An 18,354-nucleotide genomic window follows, 5' to 3' on the forward strand; every position below is an offset into this window, starting at 1 on the left:
ATGATGTTTATGTTTGAACATAAAGGTTCAAACATAGGTTCGGCATGATGACGTGGCGGCAGCAGCTCTAAAGGTCAGTACGCCATTTTTCAGTGGTGATTAGTGTGTAACTGTGTTCTCCAACAAACTCAGGATGTTTCCCCCACCAGCTTTGAACACAATGGCTGAGATGGATCCAAACATCACATTTTATGTATGTGGCTAGAGACCGCCCACAAATGCATGACGCCAAAGGCAGAGGAGAAGAGAAATCGCAGGCGTTTAAATCCATGCCTGCATCTTCAGACTGCAGATATGAAACACGTGTTTTATCCTTCACCAAACACATGACAGGAAGGAACGAGACAACGCCACCTTAACAAAATCTCATCCTATTCCTTCTCACCTCAGTCTAAAGCGCCACAACCGTTTCCACAAGGCCACTTACAGTGTGAGGCAAGCAACAGTAACAGTGACTTTGATGCGTCTTTGTTGACCAGCATGTTTGTCCCACAGTGGCCACCGTAGCCAGGATTACACGTGCAGTGGCGAGATAGCTTAAAGATCTTTAAACCTGTCAGAGTTCGGTCGAGCTCTCAGCATCGACTCTACAGCGCTTTCTTTCGGGGGCCAGTGAAAGTCTGATCATCCGGGGCCGTGCGTCGCATTCGTCTAATTTTATATTAATAACGTGAATGAAAATGAGCAGAAGTAGATTTGAAGCGTCGGCTGGTCTAAAACAGCCTGATCTCATTTGTTTACACAGAAATGTGGAAAAAAGTGAAAATTGGTGGATTTTAGAGGAAGTTGCATGTTGAAGTTCAGCTTCCTGAAGCCGTATCACCGTGAACAGTCGGCAGGTTTACCGGCGAGCCTAAACAGAAACCAAAACCAACAGCTGGCACTCGCTTGTCCCTCGGACGCCACAAAGAAACGTGGCTTTTAATTTAACTCCTCGCTGGTTTTCACTCTCCAGCCCTCGCCGCCCTCGCGCTCTCTTTGTGCTGCGCCTGCTTTATGTCGTGTTTGAGTTTCTCACCTGGGTAATTCTGCATCATGACCGAGGGCATGCCTCTGTACCCGGGGTGGCTCGGCTCGTAGCCCTGGCTGTAGGCGTACGGTCCGTGCATGTAGGGCACGTAGCCCTGATGCTGGGCCAGCGGCGAGGGGAATTGCATGTGAGGCGGGCGCGCCTCCTTCCCGCCCCCGCGGAGCTCCTCGGGGGGCAGCTGCGTCCTACCCTCCGCCACCTCCTTCGCCGCCTCGTCTTTCTGGAGGCTCTCCTTGGGCCGCGGCCTCTCTTCCTTCACCTTCCTGTCCCGCTCCTCCTTCCACCTGTCGTCCTCCTGAAGTTTGGGAGCCTCCGAGTATTTGCTGGGGTAGACGTAGGACCACAGACGTGAGTCGGGCTCCTGCAGAGAGGGAGAAACCTTCATCAGCATCAAACTAACCTCAATCAATCTTAAAACACAAGCGAGGTGGAACGTGCCGTGACAGAGGGAGGACACCTGTACCTGTCTGTACCACATGGCAGCTTCGACGCTCGCTGCTCGGCCCGGCTCTGCCCCTGACTTTGGCTCTTCTTTCCCGTGATGCCCTCCTTCACTCAGCTTGATCTTCAAACCCTCGGGCTGGGCGGCGGGCGCCTTGGAGTCCTCTCCCTTCGCCATGATGACCGACTTGGCCTGTTCCGAAGCCGTGGCGGGCTCTTTGGGCTTCGCTGGGTTCACGCCTCCCCTGGCGCCCAGATCCGTGAGGCTGGGCGCCCTTGACAGAGTGGGTGGTACCGATGCCTTCTGCTTCCACTCTTCTTTCACGGAAGCCTCGCGCTCTTTGCTCTCCGCCTTCTTGTCAGCGTGGCGCTGTCGCTGCTCCTCGAAGTGTTGACGGTAGGCAGGGTTGGAGGCCAAGAGGTGGGCGTGGTAGGCCTGCTCGTGGGAGTAGGAGTAGGGAGGGACGTAGTACTGGTTGTAATAGAGCGGCTGGGCGTACATGTTGGAGCGCTGCTGGATGACTGATGGCTGCGGAGGCCCTGGCTCCACCTTTCTCTCCTCCTGAGGCTCCTCCTTCAGTTTTCCCTCCTCTCCCACCTCAAGCTCCTCCTCTTTCTTCACTTTCACTTGTGCTATCTCACCATGAGGTGGTGCTGCAGGCGCTGGTCCCGGGCTGGGGTTGGCATAGGTGGGGGAGTAGTAGGCGTCGTAGCTGGGGTAGTACGGCGAATCTTTACTGGACGCCTGAGGGGGAAACAGCGCCTTCTTGGCGCTCTCACGAGGTCCCTGGTCAGGCTCTGGCTTGACCTTTACCCCCTCTGCCTTACCCTCGCCGTCCTCCCCAGCATCAGAGATGTCAGAGTAGGCGGGGCTACCGGTCTTGACCGATGCGTTGTCGGCTCCGTTCTGGGTCATGTGAAGCGTGGGCGCCAGGCCGGCCTCCATCCTGCTGGCCACGCCGATGGACGGGCTGGGTGCGTTGTCGGAGAAACTGTACACCTTGTCGGCTTCGGCTTTGATGCTGGCGAGCCGGCTCTGCTGAGCTTCCGAGGAGCCGTTGAGCAAAGCGTCTGACGCCTCAGAGTAGGGGCTCTTGCCCTCCTCTGGCCTCCCCGCCTTACCCATCGCCTTCGGGCTGTCCTCTTCCTTTCCGCCGTCCCTCTTCTTTTTGTCTTTCTTTTTCTTGTCCTTGGAATGGGCGGGGCTGGAGGCGGGGTCAGTGAGGGGCGCGGGTTTAGGCTGGACGTTTTTCAGCTGGGGGCTTTTGGGTACGGACTGTACCACTGAGCCCAGAGCGGGGGAGGATGCTTGGAGGGAGTATGGCGAGGGAACTCCGGGCGCGCCGGCGGGGCGAGTCAGCTTCAAGCCTTTCTGTCCCAGTTTCTCAGCTTTCCCCCCGGCCGTCATTTTCTTGACCTTCCTGTCGTCCATGCCGTCATTACTGGCCTCGTCAGTCAAACACGCCCCCTCCTCGCCACCGTCCGTCACCTCAGGCTCAGCCTCGCTCGTCTTCTTTTTAACCTTTGATGTCAGCTTGCCTGGTGAGGGCGAGGGGGCATCGAAGCCCCGACCCTTCGGTGTAGTGGAGCGAGCAGGCGAGATGGCGGCGCCGTTGCAGGAGGCGGGTTCGGGATGGAGGGCGGGGTCGTCCCCGTACTCGCTGTCACCGTCCTGGTCCAGTCGGACGTCCTGGTCGTTGTGGGCGCGGGCCTGGTGGTACTTCAGTCCGTTGATATGCTTGTACTTCTTGTTGCAGTTGGGGTGGGGGCAGTCGATGAGGACGGGGGAGGGGCAGGTCCGGTCCAGCTGTGGCGGCGGCAGTGAATCGGCTTTGCTTCCAGGCAGAGGCGTCCCGGCGCCGGTCGAGTTCGTTCTCATGCGCTTTGACGCTTTGGTGTCCTCTGAGCTGGAGGTGGGGTCCATATCTGAGGCGGGCTTTGTCTTCCTCTTAGCGGAGGACGGGCTGGCTTTGGCGTCTTCGCCGCAGCCAGCCGTCTGACTCCCACGCCGCCCTTTGCTGTTGGCCGTGGCGCCGCGCGTCTTACTGCTGCCGCTGCCTTTATTGTCCGACGAGTTGCTGTTGTCGTTCAACGGCGTGTTGCTGCTGGGACGCATCCTCTTACCTCGACCGCGGCCGCTCCGCATTTCCACGTCACTGGTGGGAGACTCGCAGAACCTAAAAACACAGAGGTGGACATCAGCGAGCCGAAAGACACACCTGACCTCACCTGTACCAAAGGTAACCAAAGGTGTCACGCAGCCGACTCAAACAAACCATCGTACAGCGCACAGAGCCGCAGCTGTCCATTATCAGTAATCGAGTATTGATTACTCCATCGAGTAATTGGATGAGACTTACGTTTGTCTTATTAATGAGCAATAATAAGTTGTTTTGTTTACCTGCATGAAACCTACAGCCTTTCCCTGTGTTTACGTCTGCAGGTATCGACCACGTGTCTCACTACAGGCTCATCTGTATGTTTGTCCCTGACACGTGTCTACGTGTTTACATGGTGGTGACTGAGCGTAGCAAGAACGAGCTTGTTTTATACTCGAGATCTCGGCCGAACGGCGTGAGCCTGAGTCGTTTCTGTACCTCGGCGGCGCCCAGTCGTGCCGCGTGCAGTCCAGCAGAGTTCCAACGTACGTCTTGTTCCTCCAGGTGACGTTCACAACCAGCATACCTGCAGAAAAACACACAGGCAAACCATGAACACGAGACATTTTTAGCTACTCGGCACGGAGGTTCTTTCAGCACTGTGTTTCGGCTCAGTTAAACTCAACTTGAGTTTTGAATTTCTTACAGCTTTACAAAATTAAAGAGAGCGCTGGGCCTTATATCAGCTTACATTAAAAGAAGCAAAGCGGAAACACTTTGCAAACATTATTATGGTGAATTATCAGAAACCACATATATTGTTTAAGCCCTCTTTCTGATCTCAGTTTTGAGCCTTCACATGAAATGTGTGAAAAGTTTCTGCACTTCTTTATAAAGAAGGTAGCCTCGGCTAGGGCGCGGATTACTTTGCCCACATCTGACGCCTCTGATCCTCCAGTTTGCTCGGCTGTCTTTCAACAGAGTCGGTTACTCTTGCTCAGCTACAGGAGGTGGTGGATCATCTAAAGCCTGTAGGCTCGCCCTACGATGCCATCCCTCCCCGTTTTCTGAAAGAAGTTTCTTCTACCACAGGTTCAACTATTTTAACCATTTTAAAAAGCAGCCTTACTTCAGGTGTGGTTCCAAAGAATTTCAAAGATGCAATTGTGCAACCACTTCTTAAGAAACCTGGGCTAGATACAAACGCTGTTGATATCTAATATCTAAGCTGCGCTTGGAAAAAGTAGCATGTAATTGATCCCGTTTTTGAATGCACAAAATGTTCAGATGATTTTCCAGTCTGGTTTTAAAGCAATGCATAGCACTGAATCAGCACTTTTAAGAATTTTAATGACATATTTTATCATGCAATTCTGGTGAAAGTGTCCTTCTTATCTTACTCTATTTAACTGCTGCATTTGACACTGTAGACCATGAAATTTCAATCTCGTGTTTGGAGCAGTGTGTCAGTGTAACAGGTTCTGAAATGGTTCAGGTCTTACTTAACAAACGGAGTCCTCCCGTGCTCCGCTGTCTCATGGAGTACCACAGGGTTCCGTTCTGGGCCCTATCCTGCTTTCGCTTTATTTACCTCCCTTGGGCTCAATTTTTAGGAGACACGGACTCTCGTTTCACTGTTCTGCAGATGACTGCCAGATTCATATTCCTCTTAAAAAGAAAGATGGGTCGTCTGTAAATCGCTTACGAACATGTCTGGAGGACGTCAAGTCGTGGTTGGCGCTAAACTTTCTTTGTTTTAATGATTCTAACACTGAAGTAATGGTGTTCAGACCTCCTCCGCTGCTGTTCCGTGTGTTGCTTTGCAAACCCCGAAATCCTGAACTTAAGCTTGAAAGCCAGATCGGGTCGGTTGTAAGGTCTAGTTTCTTTCATCTGAGGCAGCTGGCACTTTGAAACAGTAATCCGTGTCTTTGCAACCGCTCGGCTGGGTTACTGTGATTCTCTTCATTTTGGGGTGAGTCGATCTTCTGTTCTTCGACTGCAGCTAGCTCAGAATGCTGCTGCACGTCTTTTGACTGACACTCGTAGATGTGAGCACATCACCCAGTTTTATATTCACTTCATTGGCTGCCCGTGCATTTTAGGATCATTTTAAGCTGCTTTTATTTGTTTTTAAATGTCTGTCCAATACTGCCCCTCTGTACCTCTCTGAGCTCTTCATCCACACATACCCTCCCGGCCCCTCAGGTGGGCAGACCAGCTCCTCCTGAGCGTGCCCAGGACTAATCGTGAGCTCAGAGGGGATCGGGCGTTTGCTGTGGCAGCACCAAAACTGTGGAATGAGTTGCCTTTACATGTTAGACAGGACCTTCCTTATCTGTTTTTAAATCACGTCTTAAAACATATTTATTTACCTTGGCTTTCAGCCAAACTTACAGGGGGATTTCCTGCACATTGCTTTCACTTTTTCACTCGGCGCCTGTCGCCGTCTTCTCTCGGCTGCTCTGGACTTTCCGTTTTACCATCCAAGCAGCTGATTGGCTCATTAGAAGCTGGGGCTGCGGACTTACTCTGGAGGCCTCTCTGCGGATGAATGCTGGTGATGTGTAACACCCTCAGGTGCTTTTATGAGCCAGTTCCTCGTCAGCTGATGCAGATTACGTTTTTAGCTAGCACTATCATAAATTTATATCATAAATTTGGATATCGGCCGACACTGATATGAATCTGATACAGTTTTCTTTAATCAATAAAAATGGTTTTTTTTTTATATATCTTGCTGCATTTTGTATAAGTTCATACTCAAGTTTAAATAAACAACACTAAAGCTATTCTGTTATACTGTATGTAAAAAATGCACTGCACCCAAAATATTTCATAGTTCAGCAAAACTGATCAATCTAGTAAACTTAAACCTGCTCCATCCTCCCTATTCTGGTATTTTAAAGAGTACTTAGCAGAAATATTAGGCAACCAAACTAATAAGGTTGCAAACTCCCAGCAAAAAAAAAAAAAATAGGGAACCACCCCTCACGCTCCACCTCATGATGCTTAATCGACGTAATCAACCTTAATTTGATGCAGTGCGAAAAAAATGCACAGAAATCAATTATTTTTCAAGAAATATTAAATAGATTCAACATCTTTCTTCAACAAAATTGCAGACTGCACAGATGGTTCCCAAAGGAAAAAGTACTATAGTTTACTAGGGTATATTAGACTTAACAGTTACTATATACAGTAATGGACTTCTATACATTTTACATCAGATTAAAACTTTGGGTGTAAGAGTCAGATAATTATTTATTAAAAGCTCGACAGTTTAAATGAGAATAAGAAAGAAAAGTATGTCTTTGTGCCCCCTTTTCCCAGTTAATGCCCTATCGGCCCCCCTGGCTAAACTTTGCTAGATCCGCCCCTGCACAGTTACCAGCCGTCAGCTGTAGAAAAAGATCCTCGAGTAGAAAGTAATATTAAATAAATTCTAACAACAGTTTAAGCTTAAAGGTGCTGCTGTTGTTCAGCCGCTGGTTTCCTCTTTCTGGTGCAAAGTGGGCCAAAAACAAAGAAGAGAGACGATCAGCTGATCATTGATCAGTTTCATGATTGAAGCAGCAGCAAGAAGAGGCAGTCGCTCCATATATCGGTTGATGAAATGCTGGTTTGGTAGCGAGGCTACAAATACTCAACCAGACCACAGGGCACGCCACAGCCGCTCGATCACGTGACCACACTGTTGCGACGTGCTACGGTTATGAGGCGAGTTACGCCGTGTTGCAAGTTTTGTGAGGTGCTTTCGTGATATTTAATGGATCGGATTACATTTTTTATTTCTCTCCAATATCCGATCCAGTAATTTACGTCAGTATCGGGCCGATACCGATACGTAATATCGGATCGGTCCATCTCTAGTGCAGTTATTAAAAAAACAAACAAACAAAAAAACAAAACAAAAGACTTCACATTGAAGTACAAACATCATTTTTTGTTGGTTTGAAAAAGCCAAAAGTTTTCTGACCCCACAATTAGGATGAAGGGATAGGAGTTAAGCTCCTCCCCTCTGGGGTCTCCACTTTAACAAATGAGTCCTCAGAGTAACTCCCCACACTTACAGCTCCTTTCTTCGATGTGCTGACGTGACTGTATCAAAGCACGGAAGCTGCGAGTGCAGCAGGAAGCAGACGTCTAGATGCGACTTTCCTCCCCGGCTGGGACGCAGATGTCGAACGCTTTCATACCAGCGTCACGCTCGGCGGGTTTCTGAGGTCGAACCGCATCAGTGATTGGCTGACAGTGGAGCTAATTAAAGAGTGAGATTGAGTACTTCAGCAGAGCTTTCCACTAACAGGAGCACTTCTAATGAACAGCTTCCTGCCCGAGCCTATCACCTCCACACAGGTTTTCCTCCAGCTACACGCCACTCTGCATTCGGCGTCCACAGGACGTGCAGACACGCTCACAGGACGTCACTGAATAAAAACTGAGATGCACGACTGTTCAGCAGGGCCGTAATCCAGACAATAAACTGGACCTGATCTTTTCACAGAGCTCCACACTGGCTCAGCATCGGCAGCTCTGCACGCACATCACACCTGCTCAGAGGGGTGGAGTCATGAACGTTCAACCCAAGCTGATAAAACTGATGCATGTGTTTGTTACAGTATATCAGAAGGTGTTTTTTTCTCTGCAACAGCCAAAGGCAAAGAAAAAGTACTGACGGACCAATCATTTCATTTTTGTGGCTGAGTTATTGGTACCACTGCAGCTGCATGAGGCTCAGCAGCAGTGAGAGGTCAGTGAAACATCAGAGCATTAATGAAGCACCTTTTCTCTAATCTAACGGGAGTTTTGTGGAGTGAAGGTGCAGAAAAGCTTTCTTTTTGGAATAATTTGGATTGACAGGAAGACAGCGCGGTGTCCGCTCGCCGTCGCAGCTCGTAAAGGTTTGCTGCAGAAACCGAGAGTCTCTCGCTTCTTGTTTGGTTCGTTGTTCGTGTGCACGGCTCTTCTTCAGCAGAATGGGAAACGATGTTCAGGCCGGGGTAGTGCGAGTGCCTCTGATGAGCGCTCATTTTGTTCTTCAAATAAACACACGTAAAATAAAACTACGCAGCCATCTACTGCGATAACGCTTTTCTCACCGTCCTCCGTCTCCTGCCACACGATGCCCTCCAGGTTCACGCTGGTTCCCGGCTCACAGGGTCCCAGGCACTCCGGCTCGGTCGCCAGCGCCGCGTCAACGGTGTTCACGGCGATCGAGCGCGTGCGGACCATGATCTGCTCGCAGGGAGACGAGATGTCGCCGCTGCTGGGGACGGAGCCGAGGAGGTGGAGAGGGGGAGGAGCTGGGGTGGAGACTGGAGACTCCATCTGGACGGAGGACAGAGAAGACGAGAGAGAAATCAAACACGTGAGTGCAACCACAGGAGAGCTGGAAGGAAATCCAACCTAATGTTTAGTTGGTGCCAAAACAAAGAGAACCACTTATCACGTTAAAGAAATAAAGATCATTTATTCCCCGTGACGGGAACAGCACCTTTGACCTTCTTCAATCCTTGGCTGCCCATCAAGGCGGCACTCAAACATCTACCGTCTCTCTCTGAGGTAAAACTGCAGCTTCTGTGAATGAAGTCTGGTGCAGAACATCTCCACTTCCTGTCTGACAGCAGGTTAAATGTCTATTTAAACTTCACGCCTTACTTCGTCTCTCTGCCAAAACACAGAGCCATCCCCATCTGAGAGGAAGCAGTTTTTAATTATGGTTTTAAAGTCCCACCTTGACCCACCTGGAACATACACGTTGGTTTTCAGGTAAATTTGACAGTGCTGAGAGCCAACGATGAGGGCGGTCCACACCGTCCTCTTCTTTAAGAATGAGAGCTGCTGCCTGGATGCAGGGAAAACTGCTGAGGAGCAGGAAAACCTCAGACTAGCTCTCAAAGACAGAATGACAGGGGGCGGGGTTACACCTCCACTATTGGCCACAGACCATGCTTGCTCCTCCTCATTCAGCCGGAGCAGTATTTATTACAAGCCACATTTCTTTCAAGGCCACAGGCAGATCAGCCTCTCTCTGGATCTCAGACGGAGGCAGAGGGCTGACGAGGGACCCGACAGAACCTCGGGCCACTCCGCTGGCCGGTGGGTTGACAAAGCGCTAGCCTGAGGAGTGAAGACGAGGAGCGTTTGCTCAAAGGTTTCTCTGTTTTATTGTCACCTGACAGCATAAACCGCCTTGAGACGTCTGCTGTTGTGATCTGGAGCCATACAAATAAAACTGAGTTTAACGGGAATCAGGCTTTAGGGTCTGGACTAGTGCTGCGCCATATCATACCGCTCACGGTAACACCGGTGTAACGTTGGGCAACGATAAGAAAATGAAACATGGCGATAGAATATGGGTAAAAACGCGCATGTGCAGTGCTTTTGTTTTCATACGCACATGGCGGAAAAAGCACGGCGGCGACGCAGAACGAGAAGAGTGAAAGTGGATCGTTGAGTGAAACAGATGAACCAGAACTGGTTTGTAAAAATGCTGCAGCTTCACTGGAACTGGTTCAGCTTTCGTCCGTCAGATACACAACAAAGCACTATTTTTGGTAGCGCATGCTAGCGGGCTGTCGTTATTCATTCTACATGGTTGTGCTGAGGATGTCGGCCAGTTTCCACTGGAAATGCCTTTTGGTTAAACTGCCAGCAAGGAATTGCATTTGCACTGTTACATGTTTATATAATTTTAATGCACATAAAAAACAGCTGCTTGTTTAAGTGAAAATACACTGATGGAGTTTTTTTTGGGAGAAGGGAGCTGAAGGTTGACAGACGGACCGGTGCAGCGGCTGCAGTGATGCGGACGCTGCACCGGTCCGTCGTGGTGAAGAGGGAGCTGAGTGTAAAAGCGAAGCTCTCAGTTTATCGGTCGATCTACGTCCCTACCCTCACCTATGGCCACGAGCTGTGGGTAGTGACCAAAAGCTGGAGAGATTACAGGGAGTGCATAATTATTAGGCAACGTCCTTTCCTTTGGCAAAATGGGTCAGAAGAAGGACTTGACAGGCTCAGAAAAGTCAAAAATAGTGAGATATCTTGCAGAGGGATGCAGCAGTCTCAAAATTGCAAAGCTTCTGAAGCGTGATCATCGAACAATCGAGCGTTTCATTCAAAACAGTCAACAGGGTCGCAAGAAGCGTGTGGAAAAACCAAGGCGCAAAATAACTGCCCATGAACTGAGAAAAGTCAAGCGTGCAGCTGCCAAGATGCCACTTGCCACCAGTTTGGCCATATTTCAGAGCTGCAACATCACTGGAGTGCCCAAAAGCACAAGGTGTGCAATACTCAGAGACATGGCCAAGGTAAGAAAGGCTGAAAGACGACCACCACTGAACAAGACACACAAGCTGAAACGTCAAGACTGGGCCAAGAAATATCTCAAGACTGGTTTTTCTAAGGTTTTATGGACTGATGAAATGAGAGTGAGTCTTGATGGGCCAGATGGATGGGCCCGTGGCTGGATTGGTAAAGGGCAGAGAGCTCCAGTCCCACTCAGACGCCAGCAAGGTGGAGGTGGAGTACTGGTTTGGGCTGGTATCATCAAAGATGAGCTTGTGGGGCCTTTTCGGGTTGAGGATGGAGTCAAGCTCAACTCCCAGTCCTACTGCCAGTTTCTGGAAGACACCTTCTTCAAGCAGTGGTACAGGAAGAAGTCTGCATCCTTCAAGAAAAACATGGTTTTCATGCAGGACAATGCTCCATCACACGCGTCCAAGTACTCCACAGCGTGGCTGGCAAGAAAGGGTATAAAAGAAGAAAAACTAATGACATGGCCTCCTTGTTCACCTGATCTGAACCCCATTGAGAACCTGTGGTCCATCATCAAATGTGAGATTTACAAGGAGGGAAAACAGTACACCTCTCTGAACAGTGTCTGGGAGGCTGTGGTTGCTGCTGCACGCAATGTTGATGGTGAACAGATCAAAACACTGACAGAATCCATGGATGGCAGGCTTTTGAGTGTCCTTGCAAAGAAAGGTGGCTATATTGGTCGCTGATTTGTTTTTGTTTTGTTTTTGAATGTCAGAAATGTATATTTGTGAATGTGGAGATGTTATATTGGTTTCACTGGTAAAAATAAATCATTGAAATGGGTATATATTTGTTTTTTGTTAAGTTGCCTAATAATTATGCACAGTAATAGTCACCTGCACACACAGATATCCCCCTAAAATAGCTAAAACTACAAACAAACTAAAAACTACTTCCACAAACATTCAGCTTTGATATTAATGAGTTTTTTGGGTTCATTGAGAACATGGTTGTTGTTCAATAATAAAATTATTCCTCAAAAATACAACTTGCCTAATAATTCTGCACTCCCTGTATATCTCGCCTTGGTGTTCCTGCGGATAAGCTGGAGGAGGTGGCTGGGGAGAGGGAGGTGTGGGCTTCTCTGCTTAGGCTGCTGCCCCCGCGACCCGGCCCGGATAAAGTGGAAGAAGATGGATGAATGTTTGTGTTTTTTTGCACTAATAAAGTTGTGGAGTTGTAAAGTATTTTGTCTTGTGTCAATTATATCGTCAGTTATATCGTTATCACAAATTTTCAAATGTATATGGTAGAGCTGGGCGATAGAACGATAACGATATGTATCGCGATATAACTTTTACTCGATAGAGAAATTAAGCTATCGCGATAGACCTCGCCGCTCGTCCTCTTAAAAAAAAAAAAAAAAAAAAAAAAAGGTCAGCCAATCCAAATTCAGCAGCGCAGAGCCGAACCAATCACAGCCGCAGCGTCACGTCGCGTGACTTGTTACGTGCAGCACAAGTGCCAAGCCGCACGTGTGTTTGTTTGGGAAGCAGCCAGCGGGTAATGGAGGAAATGAGTGTGCCGACTAGAAAAATCAACCGAGCGTGACCGAAGAGAAAACAGATGATGGTTCCAACGCCGGAGAGATTGTCGAACGGAAGAGCCATAGAAGTTCCGTAGTGTGAAGGTATTTCGGCTATTTCAAGTCTGACTAAAAACAGAGTAGCGTGCACTGTAAATTGTGCCGAAAGCAAGTCTGGAAATACAATAAACTGGTGCATGCGTCACACTGTGCGCCACGTTATTGTTTCGGTGAAATGAATTTCTACAATACTGTTAATTCTACTCTCTGCAGTGTTTAAATGCTTACATATACACACAGTTACTGTCCGTCCACACATACGACTCGGTTCTGCTTCTATGCCCCAGCTTTGTTTACTTTTTCCCACCGAGGCTTCTAGACTTCTGATTGGCCAACATTTCTGCACGGTTAGGAATCTAGCGCCACCTGCTGCTTTGGCATGTTCATAGCAGCGTTTTCCTTCATTTCTGCCTTTGTGTGTGGACGGGATTATTTTTTACAACGAAAACGGAAAATCTCCGTTTTCAAAAATACCCGTGTACGTGTGGACGTAGCCTCGGTCTCTGACTGGAAGCGCTAATTCATCATTCGGCTTTTGTCAGACTAAAGTAACTGTTAAAACTGTTTGAAAAGCTCAGCTATACAACAAGGAGAGATTGAGAATTTCCTTTTAGTTCTCAGTTTCTTTGATATTGACAAAAGTTAGTTTTGTCTGTTCTTCTGTAAAACAAACTAAGATTTATTTTTAGAATTAATATTTTGTTTCTAAGTGGAATTGACAATTTAGTCTGTTTCGTTTGTTCTATTTTGAAACTTAAACAATCTAATCTTGAATTAACAGCTCACTCAGGACTTCAATCCACTGCAACTTTAACCTTTAATCGCAGTTTAATCTTGAATTAGCAGGCTCAGTTTACTCCCCACACTAACTCCAATAAATGGATGAATTTAAGGCTTTTTAAGGAACCACACAAACCCCAAAGCTGAAGCTTTCTGAAGTTATTCTTAAAAGAGTCGGTTTAACCTCTGACGAACAGTCCAGCTAGCTGTGAAGGAGAAGTGTGTTTACCTGAAATCAGCCCTGAAAAACACACCTGCCAGTGCAGTGAAATGATCAGCGGTAGAACAGAGAGGTCCAAAGACTCCTTTGTTAATGACGACACGGGTCTTAGTGCAGAAGCTTTAACAGTGGGATTATCTAAAAACAGAAACTGGGTTAGATTAGACCAAGTTTAACTTAGCTCAGGTTCACACGGAGCCACTTTTAGCTTGTCCACGGCCGACCGGGTCGGCAGTGACGAGCGCTTGGTTTGCTTTGGTTCTTTGTTCAGAGCTAAAAGCGAGCACATTTAGATCCTTTGACCACGAGGAGCACGCCGAAAACGACGCTCACATACATCATGTTCAGTGTGCAGCATGCGGGCTCCATCAACAACAAGGAGACACGATTATTTTCATTTGTTCAGGCATCAGCTTTATTCCTCTTACCTTTTCCCCACCCATCGCTTTCTTCAGATTTCGGCAGTCGCCCCCATCCACCTCTTCCTGCTCCGTCGTCACGACCTGGCCTATCCTGGCTGAGTCCAGCGGCGTGTTCCCGAGCTGCTCGGCCGTAGCGAGCTCGGGGACCTGTTGGCCCTCAAAGGGTCCGCCTCGAGGTGCTCCTAACGGCAGCACCGAGGACTCTTTCTCAGCGTTCGCCGCTCCCGCCTCCATTTTCTCCTTCTTGCTTTTCCCAGACACCCCGTCCTTGTCCTTTTTCACCACAGGGAGGATGCGGGAGGGCTTACTCGACTTGTCCGTCCCCTTGCTCGGGGCAGAGTTGGCGTTCTGGGGCGGCAGGTCCCCGGGGACCCGGCCCTGAACCTCTTTTTTAGCTCCGTCTGAGTGCGGCGTCTTCACGCTCTCCTTAGAGTTTTTACTGCGCTTGGATTTGGATTTGCTCTCTTTGCCCGCCGTGGCGGACGCAGGGCTAACAAACTTTATATTGTCAGGTAAAGCTGCCACGGCGCTGGGAGGGGCCGCCATGCCCCCTCCCTCCTTGCTGCTCGACATCTCTAGCTTGTCCTTCTCCAAGTCGGCGTCCAGGTCAATGATCAGATTGCCAACACCGATATCCCACTCATCACCGCTGTCGTACGTGTCCACCGCGTTGGAGTCCACACCTTTCCCGCCTGCAGGGCCGCTGCTGAGGGACATCTTAGTAGGAGCGTCCCGGAGCGCCACAGGAGGGCTGCAGGAGGGCCACGCTCCTCCCAGCCGCAGGACGCCTCCTCAGGGCCGGACCCCACGCCTCCACCCGGCTCCCCGCATCGCCTCCTGCAGGAAGGACAGGTGAGACAAACCAGAAAAGAGCAGGTTAGATTAGCTTAGCCCCGCCTCCTGAGACAGAGTTCAGAAGTTATTTTTAACTTGATGACTATGATCGAAGGCCAGGAAGAGAACAACTTTACATTTTGAGTTGCTCATCCCAGTTTTACTGTTCAGGCGGGGGAACAAAGGCACATGTTAGGAAGAAATTCAGTCGTAAACCAAACCGTCAGATGTCAAGTCTGTCTGCGGTTTCACAGCGATTTACACCAGCACAAAAAGCCTGAACCCGTCTGCACGCTCGCTGGTTGGTGGGAATCACGAGGTTGTGAAACAAAGGCCCTGAGTGACAGCGAGGACAACGCCCCGGCTTAGCAAGATCACACAATAAGGAGGTGCACCCGATTCACAACGAGGGAAAAAAGGTGCAAGAATTAAGCTTAATGGTTTGATCACTTTCAGAATATCCATGGAAGAGATGTAGCTGAAAACATGAACTAAAACGAAATGTTTTATTCAGGATCGGAGTCTCAGGTTCATCTTTGGTCCACAGAGCATCTCAGCACCACTGCAGGCTGCGACTTCCTGCTTGCTGTCAGTTCTGTTACTTCACAAAGACGACTACTCGTCAGGATAACGGTGCGCTGAGGGAGAACATGCACACCTCCTGCTCTAAAGCCTCCTTCAGGCCACTGATCACAGGACAGGAGCTCGTTGACCCCTGACCTTCTGACAATGCAAAGCAGCGGGAGCAGATGTGGGGAGGAGGCGGTGCAATGTTAACATCCTAAAGCCCCACCAACTCCACCCTGAGGCTAATTAAGGCGTATGTCTGATCAGTCCATATGTGGAGAGGAGGCGGGCTGAAGCGCTCACTGAAATGTCTGTGACGTGAACGCCCACGATACCGTACCGTACGAAAACAGGAAGTCGTTCCCGCAGGAGGAAGGAGGGCGGCACACTGCAGACGACCCAGGAAAATAAGTCCAGCAGAGCGGACTGTTTCCCTGGTACTCCTGAAGCCTGTTGATTAATACTCATCCTGTCCAATTACACCATTGTTCAAGAAACAAACTGTACAAACAGCTTCACAGCTGTGGGTCTGCTCCGCCTTGTTTTTGCACCGCAGCCTGCGCACCGTCGCCCTGCGTGCAGCCTCTAAAGGTTAAAGATCGTTAAACAGCTTCTGCAGTGATCCTACAGGATGCTGCAGGGCGAGCAGTCTTTACAAAGGTTAATCTTATTATACAGTTATTGAGGAAAAATTAACAGCTGCAGGCAAAAAACTGTTAATGGGAACTCTTCTGTTTTTAAATCAGTGTGTTCCAAACTTACAGATCATTTAAATTAATAATTTAAAGAAAACCACATTTGAACATTCAAAACGTGCAGATGATTCTTGAGATGAAGCGTCCAATTATTAAAGCCCCTCCTCACCACCAGCCTCCACACAGACGCAAAGAGGTGAACTCCAGAGTGTTTAAGCAGCTTCTGCTTAAATCGTGCAGCATCATGAAGAGGAACGAGACGAGCTCCACCTTGCTTCTCTCAGGTGAGCTTCACCTGAGGATGCTCTGAGTTTAACTGCATGTCTCACCTGTTGCTCACAGGTGTTTTTACCTGCACACTAAATTGTCCAAATGCAGTTCGTTTCAGAGCCGCATGAGATTCAGTCCTGACTCTGTGACGCGTGTTTCATTATTCTTAATAATTATTTGTAAAAAGGCCCAACAGTAGATTTTCCATGAAGGCATTAAAATGTTATTTATTCTAATAATAATAATAATAATAATAATAATACCACCACATACTATGAACATCACAGTATCTCCTGATAAACACTGTGATAAAACCTTCCTTTTGCAGGCACAGTGACTGCTACCTGCATTCAGGAAATCTCGTCTTATTATCGCCACACCTGCCCCCACCTGCAAGAGCACAACAGAGAAACATCCACCCTTCAAAGCAGCGTTTCCACCCACCAAACACCAAAATAAACACGTCGTTGTGAAATTCATCCAGATTAAGGCCTGACTGGGATTTCCACAAGTTCACAAAGATCTGATTCAAAACTCATCCACGAGGATAAGAACCCAACAAAAACCAGAGTGATGGATGTGTCTGAGGTTTTTGTGGACGGCCGTACAGAACGGAGCTCACGTTTAGTTCAAAATCTAACCGCAGCATTTAGAGAAACTCCTGGGATTCATACTTCTGTGACTCTACTGTACACACTGGTTAACCTTTAACCCGTCTGGCAGCAGTGCTACGAAGCACACTAACCGAGGAGACGAGGAGGCAGATGGACAGACAGGAGCTGTAGACATAATCCTGCTGCTAATGATTCAACTGCTCTGAGAAAACACACCAGCAACACCGAGCCGAACACACCATGACTGAGGCCGGTGCCAAACTCCAAAAGCTGAGCCATCAGACGCTCCTCCATCCATGACTCAGTTCAAACCTTTACCAAGTGATTATTTTGCAAATGTCACATATTACTATAAAACAGAAACAGAGTGTCAGTTGGACAAACATTCAGCCATCGATTACCCCGTCACTTAACTGGAAGAGAAATGCTTTTGTCTTATTAATAAACAATAATAAACACCCAAAACCACGTTTTATCTGTCAGAACAACTACTAGACCTTTGGATGTATTTATGCACCATATTAAAAACATTTTCTTAAATGCAAAAATATATAAATAATGTCAAGTAGAGTCAAAGGTCAAATAAAATAAAACAAATATGCAGTCAAAACTACGGCATAAAAACGGACCTGTACCGTCTTCTTGGCAGGCTTTCTGACGTTAGCGAAGTTTTCATGCTGCTGTTACAGCAGCCGGGCACCCCACGCCCCCCTTTAGACTCACCCCTGTTTGCCTCTCTGTAAAATAGCAGCCTGCCGTCAGCCTTCATCAAGCTTAAACTTACAAGCTTTCACGTTTCCACAGTAAAGGTTTTAATGGTGATCACAGCCACCGCGCTGCTGTTTTCTTTCACTCAGCCTCAACGCAGCGTGACAGTACGTGGTGTGTAAACAGTCTCCGCCCCCACGTTAAACTGTGCCAGCGCCATCGTCCCTGCTGCTGTTGTGTTCTCAGTGTTTCATAAAAACGTTTCTACTGCAGGTCTGCTTTTAGCAGATGTGGGAGAAACGCTCGTTTTAATAAAACGGCTTAAACGCAAAGAGGATTTTTTATAATCAAATAATTGGAATTACTCGATGAATCGTTGATGAATCACACTCACTTGGATTGCACAGGTCGCCTGATAGACGGGAACCATCTGCAGACAGACGGTCAGCGTGCGGACACGAGGCTCTGTCACCGAGCACAACTCAAGGCGACTCGGCTCGGCAGCTGGTTGTATCCCGGTTGTATTCCTGGAGAACAGGAAGAGTTAAATGTGACTTCCTGTGCATGTAGACAACAAGAGACATGTGATGTTCACTGATTCAGCAGTTAACTGCTGTAGTATCACAAACGTGGCCTCTTCCAATCGCTGACTGACGACAAAAAACCAAAACCACCGAGATAAACTTCTGTTATGGAATAAAACAGATGCTAACCATGTTTAGCTTTGAGGACGTAACTTGATGTTGGAAAAAAGTGATAAATTTCA

The 18,354-nt window shown here is 48.4% G+C and overlaps 1 protein-coding gene across 3 annotated transcripts in view; it reads right to left on the bottom strand.

Moving 5' to 3' along the window:
- znf609a (zinc finger protein 609a) overlaps positions 1-18,354 on the bottom strand; it is a 32,269-nt gene that overhangs the window by 2,331 nt on the left and 11,584 nt on the right. For 2 of the 3 annotated variants that reach the window (XM_026172378.2, XM_026172380.2), the window contains exons 2-7: positions 17,983-18,115; positions 13,907-14,737; positions 8,673-8,901; positions 4,069-4,156; positions 1,494-3,648; positions 1,019-1,391 (exon numbers count right to left, since the gene is read on the bottom strand). In XM_026172378.2, the coding sequence (XP_026028163.1) occupies positions 1,019-1,391; positions 1,494-3,648; positions 4,069-4,156; positions 8,673-8,901; positions 13,907-14,617 (3,556 nt within the window). In that variant the 5' untranslated portion in view covers positions 14,618-14,737; positions 17,983-18,115. The remainder of the gene's footprint in view (positions 1-1,018; positions 1,392-1,493; positions 3,649-4,068; positions 4,157-8,672; positions 8,902-13,906; positions 14,738-17,982; positions 18,116-18,354) is intronic. The other variant, XM_026172379.2, reaches the window with a different exon arrangement.

This window comes from Astatotilapia calliptera, chromosome 7, assembly GCF_964374335.1.
Source record: "Astatotilapia calliptera chromosome 7, fAstCal68.1, whole genome shotgun sequence".
In the NCBI taxonomy this organism is placed as follows: Eukaryota; Metazoa; Chordata; class Actinopteri; order Cichliformes; family Cichlidae; genus Astatotilapia; species Astatotilapia calliptera.